We start from the raw sequence: 14,945 nt of genomic DNA, 5'->3' as shown, positions 1-14,945 counted from the left end.
AATAACACTAATATAACATTCATCTTGAAACAAAATCAAATCTAATATGTTCCATCAACCAAACCGGGATCAAATCCTTCTTATTATCATCAAGAATCTGCAATATAAGAATTTGAAAGTTACCTGGTTTGTGGAATAATAAAATACAGCAGTAAAGCAACAAAAAAAACTCAGCAGCAAATACAGTAGAAACAGCAGCAACTCAAGTGTTAAGACAACCCAGAAAACTCAACAAAGATGCTTGAAATTGGTAGCTATCAACTTCACAAATTGCCTAAGGGATCTTTCTATTTTTTTTTTGAGGTTTTTGCACTCAAATAATCCTCACAAAACTCTGAAATTTCAGCTTGTTATATGTATTAAGCTGCTGATTTTTCTCAAAAGATATATGTCTTTAAGAAACTCTCCAAGATGTGTCTCAGTATAAGCTAGAGTCCCCCTTTTCAGTGAGTAAGGATCTATGCATTCTAAGTATAAGACAGTCTCTTTTATAGGAGAAAAGCAGCCCTTTCAATAGGCAAATAAAGTTAAATTTTTTGACAGATTTTGGTTCACCAAAAATCTGTCCAAAAGACTGACTTTGTGTGCTAAACACTGTTCAAGGTCTGTCCCAAAGGTGAAAGGACAACCTGAAAATCTGTTGTGTCAGAAGCAAGGAGAAAAAATATCCTTTCAGCCACCCTACTAGTAAAAGTAAGCTACTATTACCCTATTTTGTAATAAAATAAACTAAACTTCAGATTTTAACCATCAACAACAAACTACTTACTCAACACAAATCAAATTTGGACAACTATGAACTGACAAAGCATAGACGAGACTAAAAACGTAATTGAACTAAGTATTAAAACCAACTTGATGGGAATGAATTGGATTTGTGCAAACTAATTACTAAACAAACAACTAAATTCACAAACTAATGCTCAAAACAGAACGAGCATCGTTAATAATCGAACAACGACTAACAACAACTAAATAATCGACTAACTAAGTGAACGATTTAACTAATACACTAAAGATCATGTTTAAATCAATAACAAATCTAACAAACCACTAAACTAAATAGAGATAGCTAATTAAATAAACCTAACTTGAAACTCTAATTAACAAGAAATAACCAAAACAGAAAAAAAAATTAAAAAAAAAAAAAATCAGAAACTAATCTACTAAATAAATAAAAAATCAGAAATTAATTAAAGAGATGACGATTATACCTAACAAGTATGCTTGAAGTCGTTCGAGCCACGAGAAGACGCCGGAGATGCTAAAAGGCGACTACCCGACTCTGAAACGCATGTTTCTTTCGGGTAGATGGTAGAACAAAATGCGTTTCAGCATCTCGCCAAAAGAAACGAGTGTCTTTGAGTCGAAAAATAACTAAAATGGGGGTTCGGGGCATTTTGACGGTGGTGAGGCGGTGGAGCCGTGGCGGCGGCGAGGATCGGGCCAGCGACGACAGGGATTTTGGGGGTGAAATGGGTAGGAAAAGATAGGTCTCGTGGAGCTCTATCCATTCATGTATGTGTTGTAGGGTGGTGTTGGCCGGAGCTTCAAGAATTTGGACCAAAAAGTTGCGACTAAAGTTTCTTAGATCTAAAATTCAAGGAGTTTGAGGGTTTTTTGAAGGAATTGGTTTGGAGATATGGGAAGAGGAGGTGGTGGAGATTATATGGTGTTAATTTGGAGGTGGTCCGCCGCCGGTGGGTGATTTTCGACGGCGGCGGCGGCGGTGGAGAGAAGAGAGAGAAGAGAGAGAAGAGAGAAAGAGTTATGGGTGAAATGAGGGAATTTTTCAGATTTTTGAGGCTTTAAATACCTCTTGAGAGATCAAATATGGATCGTTAGATCAATGAGTGAGATTTGATCTTGGGTCACTTAAAGAAACGACGTAGTTTTGAGGCAAAACTACGTCGTTCCGGACCCTTTCAAAGGCAGCCCCTTATCTTGCACTTTTGGCCACTTTCTCTTTCAAATTTGGCCCAATTTCTTTCTTAATCCTACTTATTAAACTAAATTTACACAAATAAATAAATTAATTAAGTAACTTATTCAAATGATCAATTAACTAGATTAATTCACTAATTGAATAGTTAGTGAATTCCTAAAATGCACAAATAAAGAAAGAACTATTTTTTGGTATTTTTATGATAGGAAATATGCAATCAAAGACACAAAATTTGGGAAATATAATTAAAGCAACAAAACACTAATGACTTTAGGAGATGTTAAAATAGTACAAAAATTAGGTATTCACAGTTCCTAGCTTCGATTCCGATTTCATGTAGTTATGTTCTTGCTTTGTTTGCCCCACCGAAAAATCGGGGTGCTAACTGGCCCGTTTTTACCCGTATACAAATAGTATGTTAGTTAGTGCTTATCAAGAGATTTACCTATTAAGTGATTTGAGCATGTAAGTATTTTTTTAGATCTCACTGCAGATATGACGGTATAAATATAACACAATTAGTTCATATTAGGTAATTATATGTAAATCTCTTGATAAATATTAATTGATAATCTGATAAAGATAGCAACTAACTTTCACTAATAGTATTTAAAAAATAATTATAATATCATTGTATATAACTTAAATCCAAACTTTTTTTAAAGAAAATATTGTGTATTACCGTGGTTAAAATTAACCTTCCTAAGTACAAGTTGTTATTTTACGTATTTCTTTTCTCTACAGAGGGATATTTTTAATCAACTTAATTTAATATTTCGAATAGGAAGAACGTTGCAAGCGTATTCGATCTTGTCCTTTCAATTCTAAAAGCATTTCTAGAGCAAGTTGTATCCATTTATCTTACGTATACTTGAAATAACTAATACAAGCATGCAGCTAATCTACAAACATGCACGTAAAAAACAAAAATAATACTATAATTCAATGTTGGTCGAAGCGTGATAATCGTATACTATTACATAATTTCCAGGAAGCAGTGTAGAATTACGTTGACCAGTTGAGTTGTAATTTGTAAACTTGTATATAGCCACCCTCACCAACCCAATCCAGCGAAGCATTATAGTATTGTTTTGCAAGTGGACTAAGCCTTCATGTTTGAATTCAAACCTGTCAAACCATAAAAAGATATTGGACAAATGCTTTTAATATAATTGCCTTAGATTAATCTATATATATATATATATATATATAGGTAAATACTTACTTGTATCAGACATTTATCTTTATAAATATGTTATTCACTAAATCATAGTTAATTAATATATATTTTTACCTTAAGGGGCCGTTTGGTTGGGAAACAAGTTATCCCATGATTAATTATTCCGGAATCAGTTATCTCATCCTCCCATAGAGATAAAAAAAATACTACAATCTTCGGATAACTAATCCTGGGATTTGTTTTACCATAATTTTATCTCAACCAAACATGAGATAAACTCATCTCAAATTTAATTCCGGGATTAATTATCTCTTATTCTTTGTACCAAACAAGCCTTAAGTAATCACATAACTATGATAAATTAGCCGGGTATGGTGTAAACTGTAAACACCTTATGCGAGTTAGTTTTTATCAAAATTTACTTCCTTAAGTCTTTTTCATTTGTCATTTTAGTCAAACAAATTTGGTCTAAAATACTTATCCTTGATTTAGGAAAAAAACATTAACATTTTCTTTCTCTAAACCCACCCTTACTACTTAAAAAGGCATATAATCATTAATTACTTATTTAAGGAAGAGACAAGAATAATTTAACCAAAATTTTTAATAATTAATATTATTAAATAATTTTATCAACGTGTAATCTAATTATAATTTCAAAACCAGCAAGTAGATAATAACCAATAAAATAACACATGGCGAGACAAAATGTCAGAGAAAAATATATACCAAAGTATCTATCGCACTACTACTAACTACGCCTTTTGAGTTTTGATATATAAATAGCGACGAACGTTTCTTAGATAATGGACTCATAACCTCCCTCTTCACAACTAGAAGAGCGTGAGACCTTTTCAATTAGAATTCGTAGGAAAAAATCAAACACAAATTCACAAAACAAAAATTTATTAAGATTTCAGCGACCAAGCCCGTGAGAAAACCCCTCTTCAATTCTCCATTTATATGAGTCGCATAAAACATCTTTCTCTTCTCTGTTTTTCTGCATTCTTTGTTCAATTAACAATTTGTCTTGTTAATTTCTCCAATTGAGCTTTAAATTGTATTTCTAAAGCGGCAAAAAGGAGAATTAAGAGATTTTTGTGAAAATGGAGGGAAATGGGGGACCGAGAAGGCTGGGGAGTAGTAGGAGTAGTATGAGCAGAACGATGAGTCGAAGCAGAAGCAGAGCAAATTGGAATGTAGAAGACGTGTTCAATCCAATGCCGAGCAGAAGAAGCACTCGTGGCGAAGAAGATGAAGAAGCTCTTACGTGGGCTGCGTTAGAGAAATTGCCTACTTACGATCGTTTGAGAAAAACGGTCCTTAAATCGGTCATGGAAAGTGAGAATAATCAGGGCAATAAAAAAGTTGTTCATAAGGAAGTTGATGTTCGGAATCTGGGATTGAATGAGCGACAAGAGTTCATTGATCGATTTTTCAGGGTTGCTGAGGAAGATAATGAAAAGTTTCTGAGAAAGTTCAGAAATCGAATTGACAAGTAAGTTTCCAGTATTACTTTTTCTCTACTTTACATGAAATTTTGCTCTGCCGCCCCTTTGATAGTAATTCCTGCAATGGAAATAAGCGAGACGTTGCTTTGCAGGGTAGATTTGCTCCTACCTGTACATAAATAAATTTACTTCTATATCTTCCTTTTATCTTGGGGAGTAATCAACACCGATAATCTCTACTCATTACAGCATAAGATATTAATAGTAAATACTAACTATTTATCTATGTAAGTTCATTAGAATGAAGGAGAAGAAATTTTGCATTATTAAAAGAGTAAGAAATTCTAACAAGTAAATTTTAGAAAAAAAATTGATACATATGAAATTCGAACTTGTTGAGTGGGGAAACAGAATTTTTTCCAAGAGTGTCTACACTTGAAAGAATTAAAAAAAAAAAAATCTTAACAAATGGTGTTCAATATATATTTTATACCTCTAAAATTAATATTTTATTTATTTATACAGTATAATATTTCATAATATTTAGACCACCTTCAGCGAAAGGTGGCTTCGCCCATGCTTTTGATTTACATAACTTCGTTACAGCTGTGCTACTACAACAACAAACCCAATATATTCCCGCTGGGAAGCATAGTCTGTACAACTATGCTACTAATGAAGCGATTATGATTGTGACGGTAGAACTGTAGGCAAGAGAGGGATGTTTTAATTTTCATTTTGATGAAAAATATCATTTTATTTCTTTTGTGGGTGGGATGGGTTGGTGAAGTTATCTGAAGTGTCTTCGGTTTAATTATAAGAATGAGTCAAATCTCCAACGACTACAAATCATGTCACACATTTTATGGATCGGTTCTTCCGTATGCATTGCATCATAATATATGCAACTTGCGCTAACCAAACCCTTTCCTTTATTTTTCTAAGTCAAGTAAAGGGAATATGCTTTAAAAACCTAACAAACCCAAAACCAGTATTGTTGAACCGATCTATCCCCAAATAACCAATACTATTGAACCGCTGTATCCACAAATAAACATACATTTTTTTTTGTTTTTGCTTATAAGTTAAATAATATTGGACTATGATAAATTTTAAATGAAACGACATGAATATTAATAATTTATATAGTCGAATTGGATTTGCTGGTGAGGATTGAGACATAGTTGGTTTTTTGTTTGTGGTTGTTTTGCAAACTTAATGCAGATCACACTTGCCGCTCGATCGACTTATCTTTTATGTTAAAACAAAGGAAAAGACGAAAAGTTAATTAGAAACGGTGATCAAAGTCGTGCAGCTTTTGTTTTAGGAATCAAAGAAGGCATGTACGATTACGAACCATTTACCTAAAACCATAGCAAAAGTCAATGCAGCTAAGAATGCCTATTAATGCCGATTGCCGAATACGTTATCTCCACCCTTACGTGTATGCTGACAAAGCGTACGTTAAGAAAAAAGGATCTTCGTTCCACTGATTCAACGGGTCCTCGTATATAATATTAAAAAAAATGCACTAACTTATATACAATTAAAATTTGTATTACACTAAATTTGTATGTTTAACTTGTAGCATGTAATTTGCCTTATTTTTTGTATCACTAAGTTCATTTTTGGGCAATTAAATATTAATATTGTTTAGATTATTGATAGTATGAAAAATTCTTTTACACTGTCTATGCGTTAAACTCGTATTAATATCGGTAAGCTTCTAGATTTAGTTAAAGTTAATTGCATATATGATTGTGTGGTTGCAGGGTTGGGATTACACTTCCTACGGTAGAAGTTCGGTACGAGCATTTAACTATAGAAGCAGATTGCTATATCGGCGACAGAGCTCTTCCTACGCTGCCTAATGCTGCTAGAAATATAGCTGAATCAGCTTTGAGTTGCGTTGGAATTAATTTGGCGGAGAAAACAAAACTTACCATCCTTAAAGATGCTTCTGGAATAATCAAGCCCTCTAGGTAATTAATTCTGATTAATGTTTTCGTTAGTTTACGTACTATTAACGTCATATTCTTTTAATCGTACTTAGCTGCATGCTACTGATTATAGTATTACATAGTAGCAGTAATAAATTACTACTTTTTCTTGTCATATAACTCAATTATTTGAAGTTCCAATGCCAATTTCTTTTTCTTTTTTTCTTGAAAAGCCAAACAAGATAGAGTATTTAATTTACTTTATGAAATGAGAAGCATCCAATTTGTCAAAGGGTACGTACATCCAATGCTGACTTTTTTTGTAAATATGTGTAAACACAATCTCCACAGGATGACCCTTTTATTAGGTCCACCATCTTCTGGGAAAACGACCCTTCTGTTGGCTTTGGCTGGAAAATTAGACCCTACCTTAAAGGTCAGTTACTTCTAATCATGCTTATAATTAATTAATTATTTGCTGCCTTCCCATTTCAGACTATTATTTTATTGTAAAATGTGAACATTAAACAAGCATGTTAATTATATGAAATTAAATTATGAAACAGGTTAGAGGAGAAATCACTTACAATGGGCACGGGTTAAAGGAATTTGTACCACAGAAAACATCGGCATACATTAGTCAAAATGATGTTCACGTTGCTGAAATGACTGTTAAAGAAACCCTTGATTTCTCTGCTAGATGCCAAGGGGTCGGCTCTCGATATGGTATTACTTCTCAAACCCAAGCACATTACTCACGATATCGCTCCATTTAAGCTCATTTCAACCAATATTATACAAAATTAAAATAAAAATAAAAGTACTACAAGTTACCTATATTTCCTGTTGGTATATTTATTTGTTTTTTACTTACAAAAAATACAAATATAAATTATTAGAACTGCTGACGGAGCTTGCAAGGAGAGAAAGGGATGCTGGAATCTTCCCGGAGGCTGAAATCGATCTTTTCATGAAGGTAACCAAAAGCGATTTTGTAAATATGACACATTTTCATGATCTAAGAAATTAAACTGTTTTTTTTATATTTACTATAGTATTTTCTTTAATCCCTTACGTGATGTCACAACAATATATATACTAACGTTGTGATGTTTCTTTCAATGTTGTAATTTAGGCAACAGCTATGGAGGGAGTTGAAAGCAGCCTTATTACTGATTACACGCTCAGGGTAAGTGAGACTAAGGCCCTACCATTTCTCTCATTTTTTTTTTTTTAACTTTATGTTTCATTAAGCAATAAAAAAAGAGGGAATTTGGCATCTAATTACAACTTGTATTCGACTTTTGAAAATATTAGGTTTTGATGTGTCTCAACTAACCACTTTCCTGTTTCCTCTTTTCCTCCTACCTTTTACTTGAAATTTCGTTGCTTTCTGTTTTCGGGTCAAAAGTCTCCACTCACCAACTCTCTAATGTTCAGATGTTTAGTCTACTGAGCACAGCCCTTTGACGTCTTTGAGATTTGACTTCTATTTAGAAAAGGAATTTTTTTTTATTATTGGTTAGAACTTATTATTTCTGCACAAGAAAAAAAACAGCTTGAATTTTTTTTTTATTTGGAAAAAAAGCGGTATTAGGTAAACAAACACAACGTTGGTTGTTGAACTAAATATACCAATATTGCAGTTGGAATTGTGGTGAACTAAAAAAAAAAAAAAATGTGCAGATTTTGGGACTTGATGTGTGTCGGGACACCATTGTTGGGGATGAAATGATACGAGGCATTTCTGGTGGCCAGAAGAAGCGTGTCACTACAGGTTAAATTCTAAATTCCCTTCCCCTTACCATTTCCACTATAGTTTGTAAAAGGAGTTTAAATAATACGCACTAACAGTTTATAATATTTTTAGACTATCAAGATAAATTGCCTTCAATAAGATTAACGAGTATCAGATTATAACAAATACGATCTAATAACTTGGAAATATTATAACAGATTAAATTATGCAGTATTAATATATATAATTTGTTTAAATACAGGTCCTCCCATGATTATAACCAGAAATTGTTTGCCATACCAAACCACACCTCACAGTCTCCCACATAAGTCTGCGCGACTTTAACGCGCTTTGTTGTTGGATGACCACCAAAATAGCTGCTTCACCTAACTTAATTAATTTGACTATATTCTGAAATAAGTAGTGTCTTAATTAAGACTTTGTCTCATTCAAAAGCATAAGTATTACTTTCCTACGCGACACCTCAAAATGATAATAAAACGTGCGTATAGGAAAATTGGAAAATGTTAAAGTGGAACTTTGGTCCATTATAATTTACTTGTAACGGACCTGCTAACATATTACTCCCAGTAACTGCTTAGCTTTACTTTTTAAAGAAACGTATAATAATAGAAACTAGTAGTAAAAACTTAGTTTTTTCCCTAAACTACCGATATAACTAAGAAAAAGAAATCAAAAGAACCTTAACATGATATTACAAAAAAGGAAACTCGTAGCAATTTGGTACAACTAGAAAGTATTTGTTAGTATCGAAAGTTTTAATAGTAACTGCTACTTAAATAAATAAAACTTTATTTTATTACAGATAAAAAAAAATAATGGTAGACATCTAATCAAAATGACATGAAATAATATTCTCTTTAATATCATATATACACATTAATCAACAATTTATATGATTATATCTACGTAAACTGATTTTCCCCATAAAAAGCGAAAGTAATAGGATGACCTTCGGCTATAGTAATGGGCTACTAATGTTGGGCTTGGTGCAGGTGAGATGATCGTTGGCCCAACAAAAACACTATTCATGGACGAGATATCTACTGGACTGGACAGCTCTACCACATTTCAGATAGTGAAATGCTTACAGCAGATTGTACATCTCACTGAGGCCACTGTTTTGATGTCTCTCCTTCAGCCTGCTCCTGAAACATTTGATCTCTTTGACGATATCATTCTTTTATCTGAAGGCCAGATTGTTTACCAGGGCCCACGTGAACATGTCCTCGAGTTCTTTGAAACTTGTGGTTTTAAATGTCCGGAAAGAAAGGGTACTGCTGATTTCTTGCAAGAGGTAATCATCAAATGAACCTCAAAAGGCTAATGGCCCTGCATTTTAAATAACGAATTGTCAGCTCACCTAAAAGATAACATAAGTAACTAACCGGTCATAATCTATGTTGCTCGGAACCTTTAAAAATACCGCCAAATATGTCGTCAGATCCTCCAAAAGTTATGCTTTTTGGAGTATACGACACGGGTGAGGCTGCAAGCAACGTAGCTCATAATAAGTGGATTAGTAACCTGAAAACAAAGCAGACAACCTGCTATCACAAATTACATTACACTGATTGTGTATATACTTTTTACACTGTAATGCATATGAGTTAAATCCCATTTTGTAATTCCAGCATAATCTAACATGTAACGTGTTGAATAGGTTACATCAAGAAAGGACCAAGAGCAGTACTGGGCAAATAGACATAGACCATACCAGTACATTTCAGTAACTGAATTTGCAAAGAGATTCAAGCGCTTCCACGTCGGCTTACGTATAGAAAATGAGCTCTCTGTTCCCTATGACAAAACAAGAAGTCACCCAGCAGCTCTAATATTCAAGAAGTACACAGTCCCTACACTAGAGCTTCTAAAGACAAACTTCGACAAGGAATGGCTTTTGATCAAGAGAAACTCTTTTGTTTACGTTTTCAAGACCGTTCAAATCATCATCGTTGCACTCATTGGATCAACTGTGTTCTTGAGGACCAAAATGCACACTAATACTGTAGATGATGGCGCTACCTATGTTGGTGCACTCCTATTTGGAATGGTCATCAATATGTTTAACGGTTTCTCTGAACTCTCAATGATCATACAGAGGCTTCCCGTTTTCTACAAGCATAGGGACCTTCTCTTCCATCCACCTTGGGCTTTCACTTTACCAACTGTGCTCCTAAAGGTACCAATTTCTGTGTTCGAGACTATTGTGTGGATGGTCATGACATACTATACCATTGGTTATGCCCCTGAAGCTAGCAGGTAACTCAACAATCACTTCACACATTTTCTCATTGTATATATGAATCTCTAAATAGATGTCAAATACAGCTGATAAAGTTATTGCATCAATAATATAAACGATTAGCCTGAGCATGCAGCACTCTAAAATAATATGTCGCTGGTGGTTTTATCGAGATATGTGTGTACCTTGGCTGAGTATACAAATTAACATTACTGCTATTCTCTCTTTCTCAGGTTCTTCAAGCAATCACTGCTGACTTTTCTGATCCAACAAATGGCTGCTGGATTATTTAGGCTCACTGCAGGAGTTTGTAGGACTATGATTATTGCAAATACTGGTGGAGCACTCATGCTCCTTCTTGTGTTCCTATTGGGTGGTTTCATCCTGCCTAGAGGTTAGTTCAAGAACATTAACATGTAGAAGATAATACCATTCAATAGAATATAGCAATAGCAATGCATTGATTCTTGAAGGCAATAAATTTTACAAATTAAAAATAAAAGATAAAATGAAAGGAGGTAATAGAATATGTACGTCGGATACGCTGACACCATCTGTCTCAGTAATAACATTCAGGAACTCCAATCTTATCTCGGTGTCCTCTTTCTGGGGAATTATTCACAAGTTTCAATCACTGAGAAAGTGCTGCTTTACTTGTAACAGGCTCAATTCCAGACTGGTGGCGATGGGGCTATTGGATTTCACCTCTTTCCTATGGGTTCAATGCCTTCACTGTAAACGAAATGTTTGCTCCAAGGTGGATGAACAAATTTGTAAGTTCACCTCTACGTTCTCCTTGGCTTTTAACTCTTTTGACCATATTATCAAGTGAAACATGATGCAACTCCAAAAGGCACAATGTGATTTTTAGAAGTTCATAACCATATGCAATCCATTTACAGGCTCCAGATGGCACTACTAGATTGGGTCTGCAAGTGATGAAAAATTTTGGCGTCTTTACTGAAAGACGATGGTTCTGGATTGGTGCTGCTGCTCTTCTGGGGTTCACAATTCTCTTCAACGTTCTTTTCACCTTAGTCCTTATGTATCTCAGCCGTAAGTACTCACTCCTCCTCAAAATGTACAACAGGATATGCTATTCGGTCCATTATCTAAACCTATTAAATCTTTTGTCACACTATCAGCTTTAAACAAGCCACAAGCTACACTATCCAAAGAGCAGGCCAGCGATATGGAAGCTGAGCAAGAAGAAAGCACGGGAACCCCTAGACTTCGAATCAGCCAGTCGAAGAGAGATGATCTCCCTCGATCCTTATCTGCAGCAGATGGGAACAAGACAAGTATGATCTTTAGCCCATCAATAACAGAATCTGCTTGGGGAATATAAGTAATGCTTACAGTAATATAATTCTCTTTGCAGGAGAAATGGAAATCCGACGAATGAGCAGTCGTACCAGTTCTAGTGGCCTCTACAGAAATGAGGATGCAAATCTTGAGGCTGCAAATGGTGTCGCAGCAAAGAAAGGAATGATTCTGCCATTTACCCCTCTGGCAATGTCCTTCGAGGATGTGAGCTATTTTGTTGACATGCCACCTGTAAGAGCCATATCCTTTCACTCATTTCTCAATAATTAGTGCGATAAATTATTGAATTGTAATCAGCTAAACCGTGTAGCTCCTCAATCTGCTTATCGGGGTGTGTTCTATAACTGAACTAGAATCTACTTAATGATTTTGTCAGGAGATGAAGGACCAAGGAGTGACAGAGGATAAACTTCAATTGCTTCGCGAAGTAACTGGTGCATTTAGGCCAGGAGTATTGACAGCATTGATGGGAGTCAGTGGAGCAGGGAAGACTACACTCATGGATGTTCTAGCAGGACGTAAGACCGGAGGCTACATCGAAGGTGATGTAAGAATATCTGGATTTCCAAAAAATCAAGAAACATTTGCCAGAGTTTCAGGATATTGTGAACAAACTGATATACACTCACCTCAAGTAACCATCCATGAGTCTCTGATATTTTCGGCTTTCCTCCGGCTCCCTAAAGAAGTCAGCAAAGAAGATAAGATGGTATGGAGCAACACCTCATTATGTTGTAATAGTTTTATAGTTGAATAAATACTGAAAGTTTTTCTTTTCAGATTTTTGTGGATGAAGTAATGGATCTGGTTGAGCTAGACAATCTCAAGGATGCAATTGTAGGGCTTCCAGGAGTTACTGGTTTGTCAACGGAACAAAGAAAAAGATTGACCATTGCAGTAGAGCTTGTCGCGAATCCTTCAATTATATTCATGGATGAACCGACTTCTGGTCTTGATGCAAGAGCAGCAGCTATTGTTATGAGAACTGTAAGAAACACAGTAGACACCGGGAGAACTGTTGTCTGCACAATACATCAACCAAGTATTGATATATTTGAAGCATTTGATGAGGTAAAACACGAGATCTTCTCAACTGCCATACCACCCAGTCTGAAAAAAATGCATCTTAGCTCCTTAAGCCCCCTTTCTCTAATATGTACTTTCTTCTCCACTTCAGCTTCTTCTTATGAAAAGAGGAGGAAAAGTAATCTACGCAGGTCCATTGGGTCGACATTCTCAGAAAATTATTGAATATTTCGAGGTACTTAATTATTGCTGAATTATACATTCAAATTACTAAAGAACCACCTCAGTTTTTGCTTATGAGTTTCAACGCAAAGTGTACTAATTCAATCATTTAATGCAGGCAATTCCGGGAGTTCAAAAAATCAAAGAGAAATACAATCCAGCAACCTGGATGCTAGAAGCGAGTTCAATTGGCACAGAAGCCCGACTTGGAATGGATTTTGCTGAATACTACAGATCATCAGCTTTACATCAGTAAGTCAAAATAAGTGAACTGCAATAGTCTTTGGCTCATTCAGAACCAAAAAAAAGAAAGTAATGATGTATGTGGCTTCATGCAGACGAAATAAGGCTCTTGTCAAAGAGTTGAGCGCACCTCCTCCTGGAGCCAAGGACCTCTATTTTACCACACAATTTTCCCAGCCAGCATGGGGTCAGTTTAAATCCTGCTTATGGAAGCAATGGTGGACTTACTGGAGAAGTCCAGACTATAACCTTGTCAGATTCTTCTTTAGTCTGGCTGCAGCACTATTGATTGGGACAATTTTCTGGAATGTTGGCAGTAAAAGGTCTATCTCTAAATTAAAGTTAACCCAGAGGGTTTACGGAATTGTTTAAACCAGACAATCTCAAAGGCGATTACTAACTCCATCTTCTGTTTTTTCTGTGCTACAGACAAAGTAGTGGTGATCTAATGACAGTCATCGGGGCAATGTATGCAGCTGTGCTGTTTGTTGGAATCAATAATTGTTCAACCGTACAGCCAATTGTAGCTGTCGAAAGAACTGTCTTTTATAGAGAAAGGGCTGCTGGGATGTATTCAGCTTTACCATATGCTATGGCACAGGTAAGCATCATCCAACTAAATGGTGACTGTAGCACCAGGGAAGAAAAAGACAAAACTAACACATACTAAGCATGCATATCATATATTAAGAATATATTTTCTTACTCAGTCTCAGTAATTGCTATAATACATTTGGCTTGTAGGTATTTGCAGAAATACCATACATACTCGTCCAAACTACATACTATACTCTTATAGTGTATGCTATGGTGGCCTTTGAGTGGACGGCAGCTAAATTCTTCTGGTTCTATTTTGTAACCTTCTTCTCCTTCCTATACTGGACGTACTATGGAATGATGACCGTTTCCATCACACCCAACCACCAAGTAGCCGCGATCTTTGCTGCAGCTTTCTATGCACTTTTCAATCTTTTCTCCGGTTTCTTCATCCCCAGACCAGTAAGTCAAATCTTCTTTACAGGCATTGAAACATATAAATATAATTGTGAACATGACTGGGATACTAATATTTCTCATTAAAATCTCAGAGAATTCCCAAGTGGTGGATATGGTATTACTGGATCTGTCCAGTGGCATGGACTGTTTATGGTAGCATTGTGTCACAGTATGGTGATGTGGAGGATACTATCCAAGTCCCAGGAGTGTTTCCAAACCCAAGGATTAAGGACTACATTAAAGATCATTTCGGATACAATTCGGACTTCATGGCGCCAGTTGCTGTGGTTTTGGTTGGTTTTGCAGCCTTTTTCGCCTTTATGTACGCTTACGCTATTAAGACATTGAACTTCCAAACTAGATAGGTAGATATGCATAGGTAAAAAGGCTTGTAAATATTGCCTTAAGCCACCTATTCTTTCAGAAAATTTCGTGGCAATTGTTATGTATTATTCATAAGAGTATAAGAATTGAGACATCAAAAAGGTTATACACCAATAGGATCTTTAGTATGCATTGTATTAGGAATTTTGGAGAACTGAGGACTTTTCATTGTTATGAAACTCAAGCGTAGTCTCCTCAGAGTAGCTAAAAAATGTAACTTATAATCGG

The 14,945-nt window shown here is 35.3% G+C and overlaps 1 protein-coding gene across 1 annotated transcript; it reads left to right on the top strand.

The window, feature by feature from the left end:
• The first annotated feature begins 4,213 nt into the window (after window positions 1-4,213).
• Window positions 4,214-14,698, top strand: LOC107831523 (ABC transporter G family member 35-like). Its single transcript, NM_001326263.1, is given in 22 exon segments — window positions 4,214-4,623; window positions 6,349-6,558; window positions 6,868-6,952; window positions 7,083-7,242; window positions 7,416-7,492; window positions 7,652-7,705; window positions 8,203-8,293; window positions 9,271-9,572; window positions 9,939-10,537; window positions 10,754-10,914; window positions 11,184-11,293; window positions 11,423-11,576; window positions 11,666-11,821; window positions 11,902-12,077; window positions 12,223-12,555; window positions 12,627-12,917; window positions 13,024-13,107; window positions 13,213-13,346; window positions 13,433-13,660; window positions 13,767-13,938; window positions 14,082-14,336; window positions 14,426-14,698. Coding segments are annotated over 22 exon segments (4,497 nt in total). The 5' UTR covers window positions 4,214-4,231.
• Window positions 14,699-14,945: the final 247 nt, after the last annotated feature.

The sequence above is a fragment of the Nicotiana tabacum genome, chromosome 4 (assembly GCF_000715075.1).
Source record: "Nicotiana tabacum cultivar K326 chromosome 4, ASM71507v2, whole genome shotgun sequence".
NCBI lineage: Eukaryota > Viridiplantae > Streptophyta > Magnoliopsida > Solanales > Solanaceae > Nicotiana > Nicotiana tabacum.
The sequence above is the reverse complement of the archived record's forward strand: the minus strand, read 5'-3'. Positions and strand labels throughout refer to the sequence as shown.